The 15506-nt window shown below is 42.7% G+C and overlaps 1 protein-coding gene across 1 annotated transcript in view; it reads left to right on the top strand.

Moving 5' to 3' along the window:
- Positions 1 to 15506, top strand: part of mrc2 (mannose receptor, C-type 2) — a 256319-nt gene that overhangs the window by 198723 nt on the left and 42090 nt on the right. The window contains exons 20-22 of the mRNA XM_072248739.1: positions 3174 to 3319; positions 13026 to 13140; positions 14121 to 14284. Of these exons, the coding sequence (XP_072104840.1) occupies positions 3174 to 3319; positions 13026 to 13140; positions 14121 to 14284 (425 nt within the window). The remainder of the gene's footprint in view (positions 1 to 3173; positions 3320 to 13025; positions 13141 to 14120; positions 14285 to 15506) is intronic.

The following is a 15506-nucleotide window of genomic DNA, read 5'->3' as shown; positions in this document are numbered from 1 at the left end:
TACTTGTCCATTCCCCTAACTAATGACTCCCGTATCACCGCAGCATGCCTCTTCTCACCCTTTCCCTTCTGAATCGCAGAGGCAGACTCAGTGTCAGAGACCAGACCGCTGTGACTTTCCTCTGTTTGATCATCCCCCTCACAACAGTATCCAAAGTGATATACCTGTTGTTAAAATAATTTTTAACCAATAGAAATGTGACTTCTGTATAATACCCAACATTAAATGAATTACTCCAGTATTAACAAAGATTCAAAATTTAACATGGTTTATACATGAGGCTTCCTCAATTTCTTATTTGTTTTCTCATTTATTTTTGCTTGTATTCTCTTGTCCATCTCTTGGCCCTCATTTTTATTTATTTATTTCTCTTTATCCCATAGCCTCTCACACATCCGGCAAAGAGATTTGATTCAAATGGTCTTCTGTGGCATCTTCTAGAAGTGCTATCCCTCTCTCAAATGCTGACTCTCTCACCTTCTTTCTCTACCACACTTTTTTGTTTGCCTAGGCACAGCTCAAATGCCATCTATAAATTTGCTGATGATACAACTGTTGTTGGCAGAATCTCAGATGGTGACGAGAGGGTGTATGGAACTGGAAGAGATAGTGGAGGTACTTAATGAGTACTTTGCTTCAGTATTCACTACGGAAAAAGACCTTGGCGACTGTAAGAATGACTTATAGTGGACTGAAAAGCTTGAGCATATAGACATTAAGAAAGAGGATGTGCTGGAGCTTTTGGAAAGCATCAAGTTGGATAAGTCACTGGGACTGGATGAGATACACCCCAGACTACTGTGGGAAGCGAGGGAGGAGATTGCTGAGCCTCTGCGAATGATCTTTGCATCATCAATGGGGACGGGAGAGGTTCTAGAGGATTGGAGGGTTGCTGATGTTGTTCCTTTATTCAAGAAAGGGAGTAGAGATAGCCCAGGAAATTATAGACCAGTGAGTCTTACTTTAGTGGTTGGTAAGTTGATGGAGAAGATCCTGAGAGGCAGAATTTATGAACACTTGGAGAGGCATAATATGATTAGGAATAGTCAGCATGGCTTTGTCAAAGGCAGGTCGTGCCTTACGAGCCTGAATGAATTTTTTGAGGATGTGACTAAACACATTGATGAAGGTAGAGCAGTAGATGTAGTGTGTATGGATTTCAGCAAGGCATTTGATAAGGTACCCCATGCAAGGCTTATTGAGAAAGTAAGGAGGCATGGGATCCAAAGGGACATTGCTTTGTGGATCCAGAACTGGCTTGGCCATAGAAGGCAAAGAATGGTTGTAGACAGGTCATATTCTGCATAGAGGTTGGTGACCAGTGGTGTACCTCAGGGATCTGTTCTGGGATCCCTTCTGGGATAAATGACCTAAATGAGGAAGTGGAGGGATGGGTTAATAAATTTGTTGATGACACAAAGGTTGGAGGTGTTGTGGATAGTGTGGAGGGCTGTCAGAGGTTACAGCGGGACATCAATAGGATGCAAAACTGGGCTGAGAAGTGGCAGATGGAGTTCAACCCAGTTAAGTGTGAGGTGGTTCATTTTGGTAGGTCAAATATGATAGCAGAATATAGTATTAATGGTAAGACTCTTGGCAGTGTGGAGGATCAGAGGGATCTTGGGGTCCGAGTCCATAGGACACTCAAAGCTGCCGCGTAGGTTGACTCTGTGGTTAAGAAGGCATATGGTAAATTGGCCTTCATCAACCATGGGATTGAGTTCAAGAGCCTAGAGGTAATATTACAGCTGTATAGTACCCTGTTCAGACCCCACTTGGAGTAACGTGCTCAGTTCTGGTCACCTCACTACAGGAAGGATGTGGAAACTATAGAAAGGGTGCAGAGGAGACTTACAAGGATGTTGCCTGGATTGGGGAGCATGTCTTATGAAAACAGGTTGAGTGAACTCGGCCTTTTCTCCTTGGAGCGACGGAGGATGAGAGGTGATCTGATAGAGGTGTATAAGATGATGAGAGACATTGATCATGTAGATAGTCAGAGGCTTTTTCCCAGTGCTGAAATGGCTAACACGAGAGGACACATTTTTAAGATGCTTGGAAGTAGGTACAGAGGAGATGTCAGGGGTAAGTATTTTACGCAGAGAGTGGTGAGTGCGTGGAATGGGCTGCCAGCGACGGTGGTGGAGGTGGATAGAATAGGGTCTTTTAAGAGACTCCTGGACAGGTACATGGAGCTTAGAAAAATAGAGGGCTATGGGTAACCCTAGGTAATTTCTAAAGTAAGTACGTGTTCGGCACAGCATTTTGGGCTGAAGCACCTGTATTGTACTGTAGGTTTTCTATGTTTCTATGTTTCTAAGAGTGAGATATACCAGCTAGTGGAGTGGTGTCACAGCAACAACCTGGCACTGAACGTCAGTCAGACGAAAGAGCTGATTGTGGACTTCAGGAAGGGTAAGACGATGGAACACACAACAGTCCTCATAGATGGATCAGAAGTGGAGAGAGTGAGCAGCTTTAAGTTCCTGGGTGTCAAGATCTCTGAGGATCTAACCTGGTCCCAACATATTGATGCAGTTATAAAGAAGGCAAGACAGCAGCTATACTTCATTAGGAGTTTGAAGAAATTTGGTATGTCAACAAATACACTCAAAAACTTATATAGATGTACCGTGGAGAGCATTCTGGCAAGCTGAATCACTGTCTGGTACCTGGGGGCTACTGCACAGGACCGGAAAAAGCTGCAGAGCTCCATCATAGGCACTAGCCTCTAGTATCCAGGACATCATCAAAGAGCGATGCCCCAGAAAGGTGGCATCCATTGTTGAGGACCCCCTATCACCCTCTTCTCAATCTTACCATCAGGGAGGAGGTACAGAAGCCTGAAGACACACATTCAATGATTCAGGAACAGCTTCTTCCCCTCTGTCATCCAATTCCTGAATGGACATTGAACCCATGAACAGTACCTCACTACTTCTCTTATTTCTCTTATTGCACTACTTATTTAATTTAACTATGTAATATATATACATTTACTGTAATTCACAGTTTGTTCCTTTTCTGTTATTATGTATGACATTGTACTGCTGCAAAGTTAACAAATTTCAGGACATATGCCGGTAATATTAAAGCTGGTTCTGATTCTGATTCTGTCACACTTGTTCTCCTCATTCGCTCCTCTCTTACACACATTTGTGTTCTCATTACAGGAGTGTGGGGTGACCAGAAGTGTCTGAATGATCTGCAGTACATATGTAAACGGACAAACACCTCAGTAATAAAGCCTCCTGTACTGCCACCACCCTCTGTACAATATGGGGGTTGCCCAAAGGGATGGATTCCATTTGTAAATAAGGTATAGTCCAGGGCTTTGTTTTGTTTAGGCTGTGTTCATTGTACTTGCCAGCATATCATTCTTTAACAGACCTCATTCTCATTAGGGATTGGTCCAATTTCTGCGCCATTAGTCAATGTGTGACAGGGTCCTGAACATTAATCAGTTTTTGAATGGATGAATGAATTAGTCCAGATGTTCAGTCTTGCTGGTATTGAACAGAGGACGGCACCTGACCTAGGGGCCCAAATTCACTTGTACGTTCAAGTATAAAGTAATTTAAATTCAAGCAAAATAGTGACAGTAGTGAAACTTGACATTAAAAATGTTGGAAGTAGTTAGTACCTGTGGGCAGAAAAAACTGTTGACATTTCAGAACTGAAAACAGCTCTGTATCTCATACAGAGGAAGGTAGCTCTCCGTCCCAGAACATCATTGCAAGGTTTCCATGGGGCAGTATCCTTGAACCAGCCATCTTCAGCTTCAATGTCCTCCTTCTTCTGCAAATTCAGAAGCCTGGATGTTTCCTGATGATTGCGCAGTGTTCAGTTCCAACTGCAAATCCTCAGAAAATAAAACAGATTCTACTGCATGCAGCAGAACCTAGACAATATTTAGGGCTGTAACACACACCCCACAAATGTGCCAGAAATTGGCTGTCTCCAGTGAGAAAGTCTAAAACCCTGCCTTTGACATTCAGTGCCATGAATCTCATCAACATTCTGGGGTTGCCATTCACTTGAAACTCCACGTAAGCACCATGCCTATAAGGGCAGGTCCGGTACATGACGGGATTCTCTCCTGGATGAGTGCAGTTCTAGCAAGTCTCATGAAGCTCAACACCATCCAGGATAAAGTAATTCTCATGATAGGTACCCATCCACCACCCTATATATTCACCCCCTGCACCAGTGGCAGCAGTATGTACCACCTGCAAAATGTGCCATAGCTACTCACTTCGGCTACTTTGACAGCACCTACCAATCTATAACCTTTACCACCGAGAAAGTCAAGGACAACAGACACCTTCAGGTTACTCTCTGTTGGATTAGACTCTTTAATTATTATTTTCTTTTCATCCTAACTGTTAATTGCTTGCTTGTGTTCTATATAACTACTTATGTACATGTAACTGTTTAGTATATTTCCTAGTGGCCACAGTATGTATTTGCAGTTATTCAGTGTGTCCCCTAGTGCTTGCAGTTCTTTGCAAGTTCTGGAAGCTTCTCTTGGTATTGCATTATTTGAATAGGGGCTATCTCATTGATTGACTCTGATCTACGAATTTGAATGGTATGTTTCTTATCTATGAGGTATAAAAAGAGCTGACCATGCTGCTCTGCCATCTTTTCTCCTTCTCTCTCTTCCCTTACTAGATCTCTGCTTCTGCAGCTCCATATTTCCAATTCTCTTTGTTCTACTAATGCTTAATAAAATGATCATGAAGCAACAAGTTTTATGCCTCTTTCTTGACTTCCGAAAGAACCTTGGATTAAAAACATCAGAATCCAACAATTTGGCGTAGTCGGCAGGATGGTTGCGAAGATTTAAGGACTTGGAAGAATCCCAGATGAAGTGGAAAATTTCAGCGCCTAAAGAAAGGAGGTAAGAGCTTCTCCTAATCCCAAATTGTCTGAGAGAAAACCTAGTTCTGGCTTCAATGCGGATGGAAGTAGGAGTGAGGAACTACTACGTTACTATTTTGAGAAAACAGATCTGTAAAAATTAAATACGTGCAAGCCAGTGGAGCGCAGAAGAAAGTTATTAAATATGTGCAAGCGGTGGAGCGCGAAATACATGCAAGCCAGTGGAGCGCGGAAAAAGATTAAATACATGCAAGTGTTGGAGCGCGAAATACGTGCAAGCCAGTGGAGCGCGAAACTAATTAAATACGTGCAAGTGGTGGAGCGCAAAATATATGCAAGCCAGTGGAGCGCAGAAAAAAATCAAATATGCACAAGCAGTAGGATTCAATATGTGCAAGCCAGTGAAGTGTGTGAGAAAACTTTGGTTGCATTTCAACCTACTGAAATTTCACTTGGAATCTATTAATACATCAAGATTGCAGTCAAAGTAACAAAAAGTAAGTACAATTAAAACAATGGCCAAATTTGTGAAACCTGATACAAGCTCTTACCTGAATAAAACATCTCAATTTGATAAAATTAATGAAAAATCCAGATTAAAAATGCAAACAATGTTATGTTTATTATGAATAAGAAGTTATGTGATATGATCCAGAAATTGCCTGAGGGAAAGAAGAAACCTGAGCTAAAGATAAGAAGACGAGGTTGGCTTGATCGAGTGTGTGAGCAAATAAGAAAAGTCAACGGGGCAAGTAAAGACATTTACTAATTGATTGGGAAAGAAATGTGACAAACTATAAAAACAGCATAATATAGACAGTAAGAAGTCCTAAAGAGCAAATCTCTGCATTAACTGAACAAACGAAAGAACAAATTGACATGCAGTGTACGGAGCTCCAAAGCAGATTGAACCAGTTTGAAAAAGTGGAGCAGGGACCTCAAGTGGGCCGTCCTGCTGATGACGCTTCTGGTGATGCTGCCAGTGATGACACTACTGACGCTCCTCGTTCGGACACAGGCAGTTCTCCGAGACAATGACATCATCCGAATTCTGAAGAATTACAGCCTACATGGGACAATCCTCAGAGACAGCGACACCATCTGAACTCCGAGGAACTGCAGGATGGACATGGCATTGACTCTACAGCAGCCCCTAGTGACTCAAGTGAGGATGACAGCGATGAAAAAATAAGATTGGCAGCAATGTTAAAGCTTCCTCCAATAAAGACCAAGGGAGTGAAGGTGCGCGGGAGTGAAGGTGCGCAGGACTGAAGATGAAACCTATGAAAGGAGACTGACAGTGGATTACTAGGTTGCTGATCAATGTATTAATGAGCTAACCCCTATAGTGGCAGATCCATCAACTATTGCTCAACCGCTCAACAATCTGCTGAAGGACATAAAGTGCTCAGACAACCCTGTGACCCTTAATGAAGAACAACTGAAAATGTTTCAGACTTTAAAGACGACATTTGTGTACTGCACCTGCATTAAGAATCCCTTATACAGGTAAACCATTTACCCTGTGTGTCAATGAGAAACACAATGGCAGTCTTAACTCAAGAATATGGAGACCAACATCATTCTGTTGGTTATTACTCTGCTAAATTGGATAATGTACAATTAGGATGGGGTCTGTATTTACGAGTAGTGCAGGCAACCTACCTGGCAGTTATGGCTGTTTCTAGCACTGTGTTTGATCAAGTATTAGCTGTTCAATATCCACACTCAGAACACACTTTACTGACTATGATTAGGGTCTCCCAAGTAACAGCTGCTTGGTGGTCCAAGTCATCTGCTGTTCTTGAGGCACCTAATATCATCATTTAACAAGCGTGTTCGGTGAATACAGCTACACTGATACCATCGGGCGTGAAAGACTATGGTGACCATGGATGTGCAAGGACAATGACATGCCATGAAGATGCAAATTATTACAAAGAAATGTCCTCATCGAACCCGGGTCTGATTCTGTACACTGATGGCTCCTCAACGATTGAGAGAGGAATTTGAATGGCTGGATGGGCAGTTGTTTCTGAAACCGAAATGCTGGCATCAGGAAACAAGGCTTCTGGCACCTCTGTGCAAGAGGCAGAACTAAAAGCTTTGATTGAAGCCTATAAGTTGGCAGAAGGAAGATCAACAAATATCTACACTGATTCTCAATATGCTTTTGGAGTTGTTCGTGATTTTGGAAACTTATAGACACAAAGAGGATTTCTTATGGCTGTTGGAACCCCAATCAAGAATGGCCAACTTGTACAAGAACTTATAAATGTCATACAACTGCTATCTAAATTTGTTGTATTAAAGTGTAGAAGCTCCCCCAAAATGCCTACAATGGAAAGCCATGGAAATGCATACATGGATGAAATTGCAAAATACAGCACATGGGAAGAAGTAAAAGAAATAAAAGAACTACCGAGAACAAATACAGTGAACCTGACAACTGGAATTATGGAAATAAAGTTGAACTCTATACCATAGATGAACATGCATGATATTCGAGAGATGCAAGTTCAATGCTCTAACAAGAAAAGTAGGTCTGGATAGAGAATGGTGGGAAATTAAACAGTGATGGAGTATGAAGATATGGCACTAGTTATAGACGAGTAGCTCCAATTATGTTGCTTCCTTATCTGGCACAGCAGATACACTCCCCAGGACATATTGGAGTGGAAAAGATGATTGACAGGTTCTTCCAATGATGGTGAAATCCAAAGTTCGGGGCACAAGCTGGACAAACATCTAAAAGATGCGCAACGTTCCAGAAAGCAAATCCTGGAACAGCAGAAACACAACCACAATTAAGTACTCCTGCCAAGGTGTCAAGGATACTCAACCGTACTGGTAATAGTGGACAAGTTTTCTAGATGGGTGGAAGATATTCCAGCGAAGAAAGCTACTGCCACACACACAGCAAAAACTCTGTTTAAGAACTATCTTCCTAGATGAGGATTGCTATGTCACATCAACTCCGACCAAGGAACATGTTTCACATTTATTTATTTATTTACTTCTTGTGACTCAGCATGAATAGGCCCTTCTGGCCCTTTGAGGCACGCTACCCAGCAGTACCCTGATTTAATCGTAGCCGAATCACAGGACAATTTACAATGGCAATTAATGTACCAACTGGTACATCTTTAGACTGTGGGTGGCATCTGGAGAAAACCCATGTGGACATCTGGAAAATATAAAAACTCCTTACAGGCAGCGGTGGGAATTGAAACCGGGTTGACTGTACTGTAAAGCATTGTGCCAGCCACCATGCTACCATGCCTGCTGGGAGAGTTGTCAAGAATTCTGTCGACTGATGAACATTAAATGACCTTTTCATTGTCCACATCGCCCAGTCATCAGGATAAGTCGAACAAATAAATAGAATTATCAAATGACTGACTAAGTATCACGAGGAAGGCATACCACGGCCTATGGCTCTTCCTATGAAGCATCAAGGCAACCCCAAACAAGAAAACTAAACTGTCCATTTGAGGTAGTAACAAGGTGTCCTATGTCACTGATGGGAGCTCTCAATTTCCAAGAGACTGATATACATGTTATAGCCGACAGTTCAGTTAACTATCGTGTGAAACTAACCCAAGCTGTACAGTCTGTTTCTCAACAGATTTCTGCCGCTTGGAGTGTTCCAAGAGGAGGATGACAAACCCTGATTCCTGGTGAGGGCATCCTGATTAAGAAACCATATAAGGAACCACTGGGAACTCGACGGAAAGATCTTTATCAAGTGCCTTTAATGACTAACTCGGTGGTGAAGGTAGAAGGTAAAAGTAAGTGGATACACGCCAGCCACCGCAAGAGAGCTAAGGTGGTGCCCAATGAGGACAATAAGCACTGTGGTTAAAGTGCTAATAACCTTTGACCCACTGCGTATGCTGCTGGGCTACAGTGAGTAAATCACAAACCAGCCAGAAGACTTCATACAGACTTGACGACTACTAGACTTTCTGAAGTTTATTCTGATATTAGTTGTTATCATATTTTTGCCAGTTCCCCCTACTTACAATGAGTGCAAAGTCATACTAATATGCTTTATCATAATTTGCATCCTTTTTACTTGTCTGAGGGTGATCATTAATTGAGTAATTCAAACTCACTAATCTGTCTAACAATGACATGATCCTATAAATACTTTGAAGAATATATAACCTTTGATATTTTCATTACTTAAATAATTTTTGACTATTTTATAACATAGATACCACAAGTTTTTTACCTCTTAATTTTCAAATGTAATGATTTTAAATGTGTGATTTAGAATCAAAGGGGGCAGGGTTGTTGGATTAGACTGTTTAATTGTTTTGTTTTTGCATCTTAACAATTAGTTGCTTGCTTGTATTCCATATAACTACTTATATACACATAACTATTTAGTACAGTTTGTATCCTAGTGCTCACAGTATGTTTATGCATTTGTTCAATGCTTACAACGCTTTAGTGCTTTGCAAGTTTTGGAAGCTTCTCTTGCTATTGTATTATTTGAATGTGGGCTATCTGATTGGTTGACTCTTATCTATGAATTTGAATGGACTGTTATCTATGGGGCATAAAAAGAGCTGACCACGCTACCCCACCATCTTTGCTCCTTCTCTCTTTTCCCTTACTAGACCTCTGCTTCTGCAGCTCTCCATTTCCAATTCTCTTTCTTCTACCTAGTGCTAAATAAAATGATCATGAAGCAACAAGTTTTATGCCTCCTTCTTGACTTCCGAAAGAACCTTGGATTAATAACATCAGAATCCAACACCTCCAAGTCCCAGAGCATCCAGACTTCAAAATATAACACCAATCCTCTAACATTGCTCAATTTAAATTCTAAAACTCCCCAGATAACTGCATTGTGGGAGTGCTTTTACCAGATGGATCAGAACAGGGTTGTAACCAGGACTGTAATGGACTTTATTAAGACAGTTGTAGATGAATGTATCCCCACTAAATGGTGCAGAGTCTTCCCAATCAGAAACCATGGATGAACCATGAGATCCGAAATTTTGCTGAGGGCCAGATCGGAGGCATTCAAGTCTAGAGACCAAGAATGCTACAAGAGGTGCAGGTTTGATCTCTGGAAAACCATCTCACAGGCAAAGTGGAGATTCTGGACCCAATGAGGGATGCTCGACAGCTGTGACAGGGTTTGAATGGTATAACCTCCTACAAAGTTAAATCAAGTGATATGGGGGACAGTAGGCCTTCACTTCCAGATGAGCTCAGTGCTTTCTATGTTCACTTTGACCATCAGAACATGAAGGAACCATTGTGAATGTCCACATTTCCTGACGATCCTTTGATCTCAGTATCTGAAGCTGATGTGTGGGCTGGCTTCTGAAGGGTGAATCCAAGGAAAACATTCAGCCCAGATGGGGTATCTGGCCATGTACTAAAGCCCCATGCTGACCAACTGGCTGGTGTGTTTACAGAGAACTTTAACCTCTCCTGCCCAAGAGGCAAACTTGGATCCACTCTAGTTGGCCTACCGGAGCAACAGGTCTACAGCAGATGCCATCTAATTGGCTCTTCACACAACCCTGGAACATCTGGGCAGTAAAGGTACATACATCAGGATGCTCTTTATCGATTACAGCTCAGCATTTAATACCACTGTCAATAAACAAATCAATAAGTTCCAAGACCTTGACCTCAGTACCTCCTTGTGCAATTGGATCCTGGATTTCCTCACTTGTAGATCCCAGTCAGTTTGGATTGGCAACAACACCTCCACAATCTCCATCAGCCCAGGTGCACCACAGGGCTGTGTGCTTACCACCTGCTCTACTTATTTTACACCTTTGACTGCGTGGCCATATTCAATGCCATATTCAGGTTGGCTGATGACACCACTGTTGGGATCGTATCAAAGGCAGTGTTGAATCAGCAAAAAACAGGGAGATTAAAAATCTGGTTGAGTGGTGTCATAACAACAATTCTCACTCAATGTCAGCAAGACCAAGGAACTGATTTTAGACTTCAGGGGAGGGAGACCAAAGGTCTATGAGCCAGTCCTAATTGGACTGGGTGTTACTATTTCAGAGAACCTTGCCCGGGCCCCGCATGTGAATGTAATTGCAAAGAAAACACGACAACACTTCTACTTCCTTAGGAGCCAGCAGGGATTAAGCATGATATCTAAAACTTTGACAAACGTCTATAGATGTGTAGTGGAGAGTGTATTGACTGGCTACATCATGGTCTGGTATAGAAACACCAATGCCTTTAAATGGAAAATCCTACAAAAGGTAGTGGATTCAGCCCAGTATATCACAGTTAAAACCCTCCCAAACATTGATCACATCTACATGAAATATTGCTGTAGAAAAACATCATCCATTATCCGAGATCCTCACCACTCAGGCCATGCTCTTTTCTCACTGCTGCCGTCAGTTAGCGGGTACAGGAGCCTCAGGACTCACACCACCAGGTTCAAGAACAGTTACTACCCCTCAACCATCAGGCTCTTGAACAACAGGGGATAACTACACTCTTTTGCCCATCCATTGAGAAGTTCCCACAACCAATGATCTCACTTTAAGTCTCTATCTTGTTATTTTGTGTTCTGGTTATTTATTACTATCTATTTTGTTTGCATTTGCACAGTTTGTTGTCTTCTGCACTTTACTTGATCTTTCATTGATCCTGTTATAGTTACTGTTCTATAGATTTGCTGAGTATGCCCACAGGAAAATGAATCTCAGGGTTGTATATGGTGACTTATGTAGTCTGATAATAAAATTTACTTTGAACTTTGAGACAAGGTAGAAGGTCAGTTATGATCTGATCTCAAAGCCCCAGGTGTACTGCTCCTGCTTATTATGTTCTGTTAACCACTGGAAAGCAAACAGGTTCACCTACTGATAGGATGTACCTTGACTGTCACAACTTCTTTTTTTATGCCCAATAGTTTTATAAAAGCATTCAAAGAAAAGTGTGAAGTGAATTTTTTCATGCCCTGGTAATTTTTTTTTCCAGCAGAGTCTTGTAGATTAATAGCAAATTCTTAGAGGGTAACAAACTGTACGTACCCCTGGAGAGTTGGCAACCCTTTCCCAACCTGATGACCCATTTGGTTCAGTTGGGATTGCAGGAATTATGTTTACTTCAGCATCTTAGTGTAAAAGTTGACCTAACAGCTCCCAAGGACAGGGATTTAGACAAGGAGATGAAAGCAGAGAGATGAAGCATACTGACTTATCTAGTGTGTAGTGTATAAATTGCAATGTACATTTTGATTTCTAGGAACTCCTGAAGGCTGAAGCAACCCGTGCTTCCATTACACATCACCACAGACCCTGCATCACTGTGTTGTGTGCACAGGCCACACCTGAGTCTTGGGGTTCAGGGTCACCCCTCTTCCAATAGCTCCTCACTCCTCTGGATCACTGCATGGCTCAGCCACCAGGGGGTCTCAGGTGTGGCCTCTCATCCTTCGCATCAGCGATATGAAGGTCATCAGCCATCCTCAGTGCCTGGATTAGGGAGGAGGCTGCTCACCCCTTGTCAGTTTCAAGCTGCTAGATATGAGGACAAACCACTGAAGTTCTCCCTGCAGTGAAATAGTCTGCAAAGGTTCTCTACATGTGGGCAATGCCCATACACTTGACATTGGATAATGAAGGATGCCTTCAGTGGGGGGAGAAGTGCCGGGGAGAAAAGAGCAGAGATAAGATGAAAACTGTTCTCTATACACCTCTCTCTCCCCTTGCCCTTTCCTTTGCTGTATTACCTTATGATCTTTGTGCTGGCCTCTCTAACCAATCAATTCTTACTCTCTTTTTCCAGTTCCTTCATTCTTCTCTCTTGCTCTCTGCACTCTATAACCTACCTGGAAAGGGGAAGGGAAGGTAAGGAGGCTGAAGGAGATAATGCTGGGGTGTGGGCCCAGTACTTTATGTTGATGAATTGATTGTCCAAATCATAAAGTCGTACACATACGTAGGACTGATCAGCCTAACTAGGTGAAATACTATTGGTGGCATATGTTTGTGGTAGATCATAATCAGCCTAACAATCCGTCTACCTCTTCACACCGTCCAACTACAGAGCGATGCAAAAACATGTTCTTTATTCATTTCTTTCTTTCCTCTTTTCCTACATTTTCTCCTGATCTCTTGCTCATCTCTCCTCAGTGCTACCAGATAAATGGATATACTAAAATGGATCGTCTTAACTGGATTGAAGCGAAGGCTGCTTGTGAGAGAGCAGGAGGGCTACTGGCAACAATCTCCAATTACCACGAGCAAGGTATCAACCCTGCATCCATTCTCAGTTTTGCACCAAGTTCCCATGTTTAACTTTGGTTTAATTTGACCTGTTTGAGAGGGTCTGTTCAATGGGATTGTCCCCTGACTTTAGTAATTTATCCCTATTCTGTCTCACACTCCATCCTATTGGCAAGATTCGTCAATGAGGAACATAAACAGTAGAGGGTTACTCATGATAGGAAGAGGTACATTCAAATATGTGTATAACAAACGTACAGGTATGCATACATAGTTGTAGTTCCTGTGGATAAATAAGCTCACAATCTGTGAACCAATAACAGACGGAAATGCACAAATGCACACGTAGACTCTTGTCTCGAGTTTAACAATTTTAGTCAGAAGAGCAAGCCCGTGATTTAGCTTGTGTCACTCACACTCTGGTAATCTCTGTGACGGAGATCAGCTGTTCAGAATGGGATTCACAAAGTTAAGAGGCGGCATCATAGTAAGACCAGGGCAGGTTTCTGTGGACCTTTCCACTGTCCTATAATCAAGAAAAGCAGTGTCAAGTGAAGCTGGGACATGATATGGACCTCACAAAACAGTGATATATCAATTTACTTCCTCAAACTTCGCTCTGTTGGTATTTTTCATTCATTTTCTGAATGCAGTTATTACTACATTTATTGCCTGTCTCTAATTGTCTTTAAGAAATTGGTGGTGTGCTTTCTTGAACAAATTCAATCTTTTTAATGCTGATGAGAGGCAGTTCAGGATTTATTAAATGTCAGTCAGGCACTGTGAGTGGGGATAATTTAGACTTCAGAGGACATTAAATTTCACATAGAAGCCCAACAAGTGGACGGGCATGCTTGCTGTTTTGCCATTGCTCAATATTGGAATTATATTCCCGACATTCTGTCCAGAGCGGTGAGAAGCTCATTCACTGAGCCAGCTCTGAGATTCAACTCCTTGTCCTTTGGTCATTGCCTTCCCTGATCTGTGTCTTCTTTACATCAGCCTTTATAACAGCCATGCTTCCGAACATCACCTTTGACCTCTGGATTGGGTTGCACGACATGAGCAAGGACTTCCAGTGGCTACAGAAGAAACCATTGAAGTACATCAACTGGGCTCCTGGTGAGCCTTCAGGCCAGCATGCCTCCTCCGCGTCCAGTGATCTGGTAGGTTGCACTTCTTGGCCTGCTTCCATTCAGCTGATCTGTGAATGACGTTGACTGGCGTGCTGCATATCTTCACCCTTCTCTAGGCAGCACAATCGTGCAGCTGGTAGAATTACTGTCTCACATCTCCTGAGACCCAGGTTCAATCCTGACCTCTGGTGCTCTCTGTGTGGAGTTTAAGGAGTATCTAGAACTGGGGTTTGCAACCGTTTTTTATGCCATGGACCCTTACCGTTAACCGAGGGGTCCATGGGCCCCAGGTTGGGAACCCCTGATCTAGATGAACACTTGAATTGCCAAATAATAGAAGGAAAATGAGGTTAGTACCGATGAAAATAGACACAAAATGCTGGAGGATCTCAGCAAGTCAGGCAGCATCTATGGAAGGGAATCAATAGTTGGTGTTTCAGGCTGAGATCAAAAGGTCTCATTGACTTTTTATTCTCCTCCACAGATGCTACCTGACTTGCTGATTCCCTCCAGCATCTGTGGAATCTCCTGTGTCCACGTTAGTGTAGATGAGGACTTGATAGATGTATGGCTCCATGTCTTTGCATGTTCATCCTGTGGGGTTCCTCTGGGTGCTCCAGTTTCCTCCTGCAGGTTTGTAGATTAATTGGCCAACATAAATTGTAGATCGTAAGTGGGTGGTGGAATCGGGAGTTGATGGGAATGTGAGGACAGTGGGATAGGTGTAAGTGGGCAGGTGAAGAATGCTGCATACTCAGTGGGATGAAAGGCCTGTTTCTGTGCTTTCTGCAGGCTGACTTAGCAAGTCTCTTCTCAATTCACTTTCTTCACTCTCAAGTTAACTTTCAGTTGATCTTCTTTGAGGACCTGCAAGGTCCACACTTTGCTCCTGTTGGTCTCAGTTTTCCCAGTCAGGTTGGCTCCCATCCGAGGTCGAGGGCATCCCACTGCAGTTTCTGTGTGCTTTGTTCTGAGGCTGTGCCCTCAGATCCTAGACTCTGCTACTGATGGAAAAGTTTCTATCCATGTCCACTGTTTACAGGGCTTTGACTTGGAACTGTAGGCATTTGCAATGCCCTGAACACTGTAAAGGGTGAAGCTATCCATTTCTAACCAGGCCCCAGCAAGCTTCCGGCATGAGCAGGAATGCTAGGACGGAGGCTTCCTCAGAGAGAAGTGAAAGGACAAGGGACGAAGGGCTCCAATCACGAGGGCCTATCTCTCTAGAGCAGGGGTTCCCAACCTGGTGTCC

This window comes from Mobula birostris, chromosome X (genome assembly GCF_030028105.1).
Source record: "Mobula birostris isolate sMobBir1 chromosome X, sMobBir1.hap1, whole genome shotgun sequence".
Taxonomy (NCBI): domain Eukaryota; kingdom Metazoa; phylum Chordata; class Chondrichthyes; order Myliobatiformes; family Myliobatidae; genus Mobula; species Mobula birostris.
The sequence above is the reverse complement of the archived record's forward strand: the minus strand, read 5'-3'. Positions and strand labels throughout refer to the sequence as shown.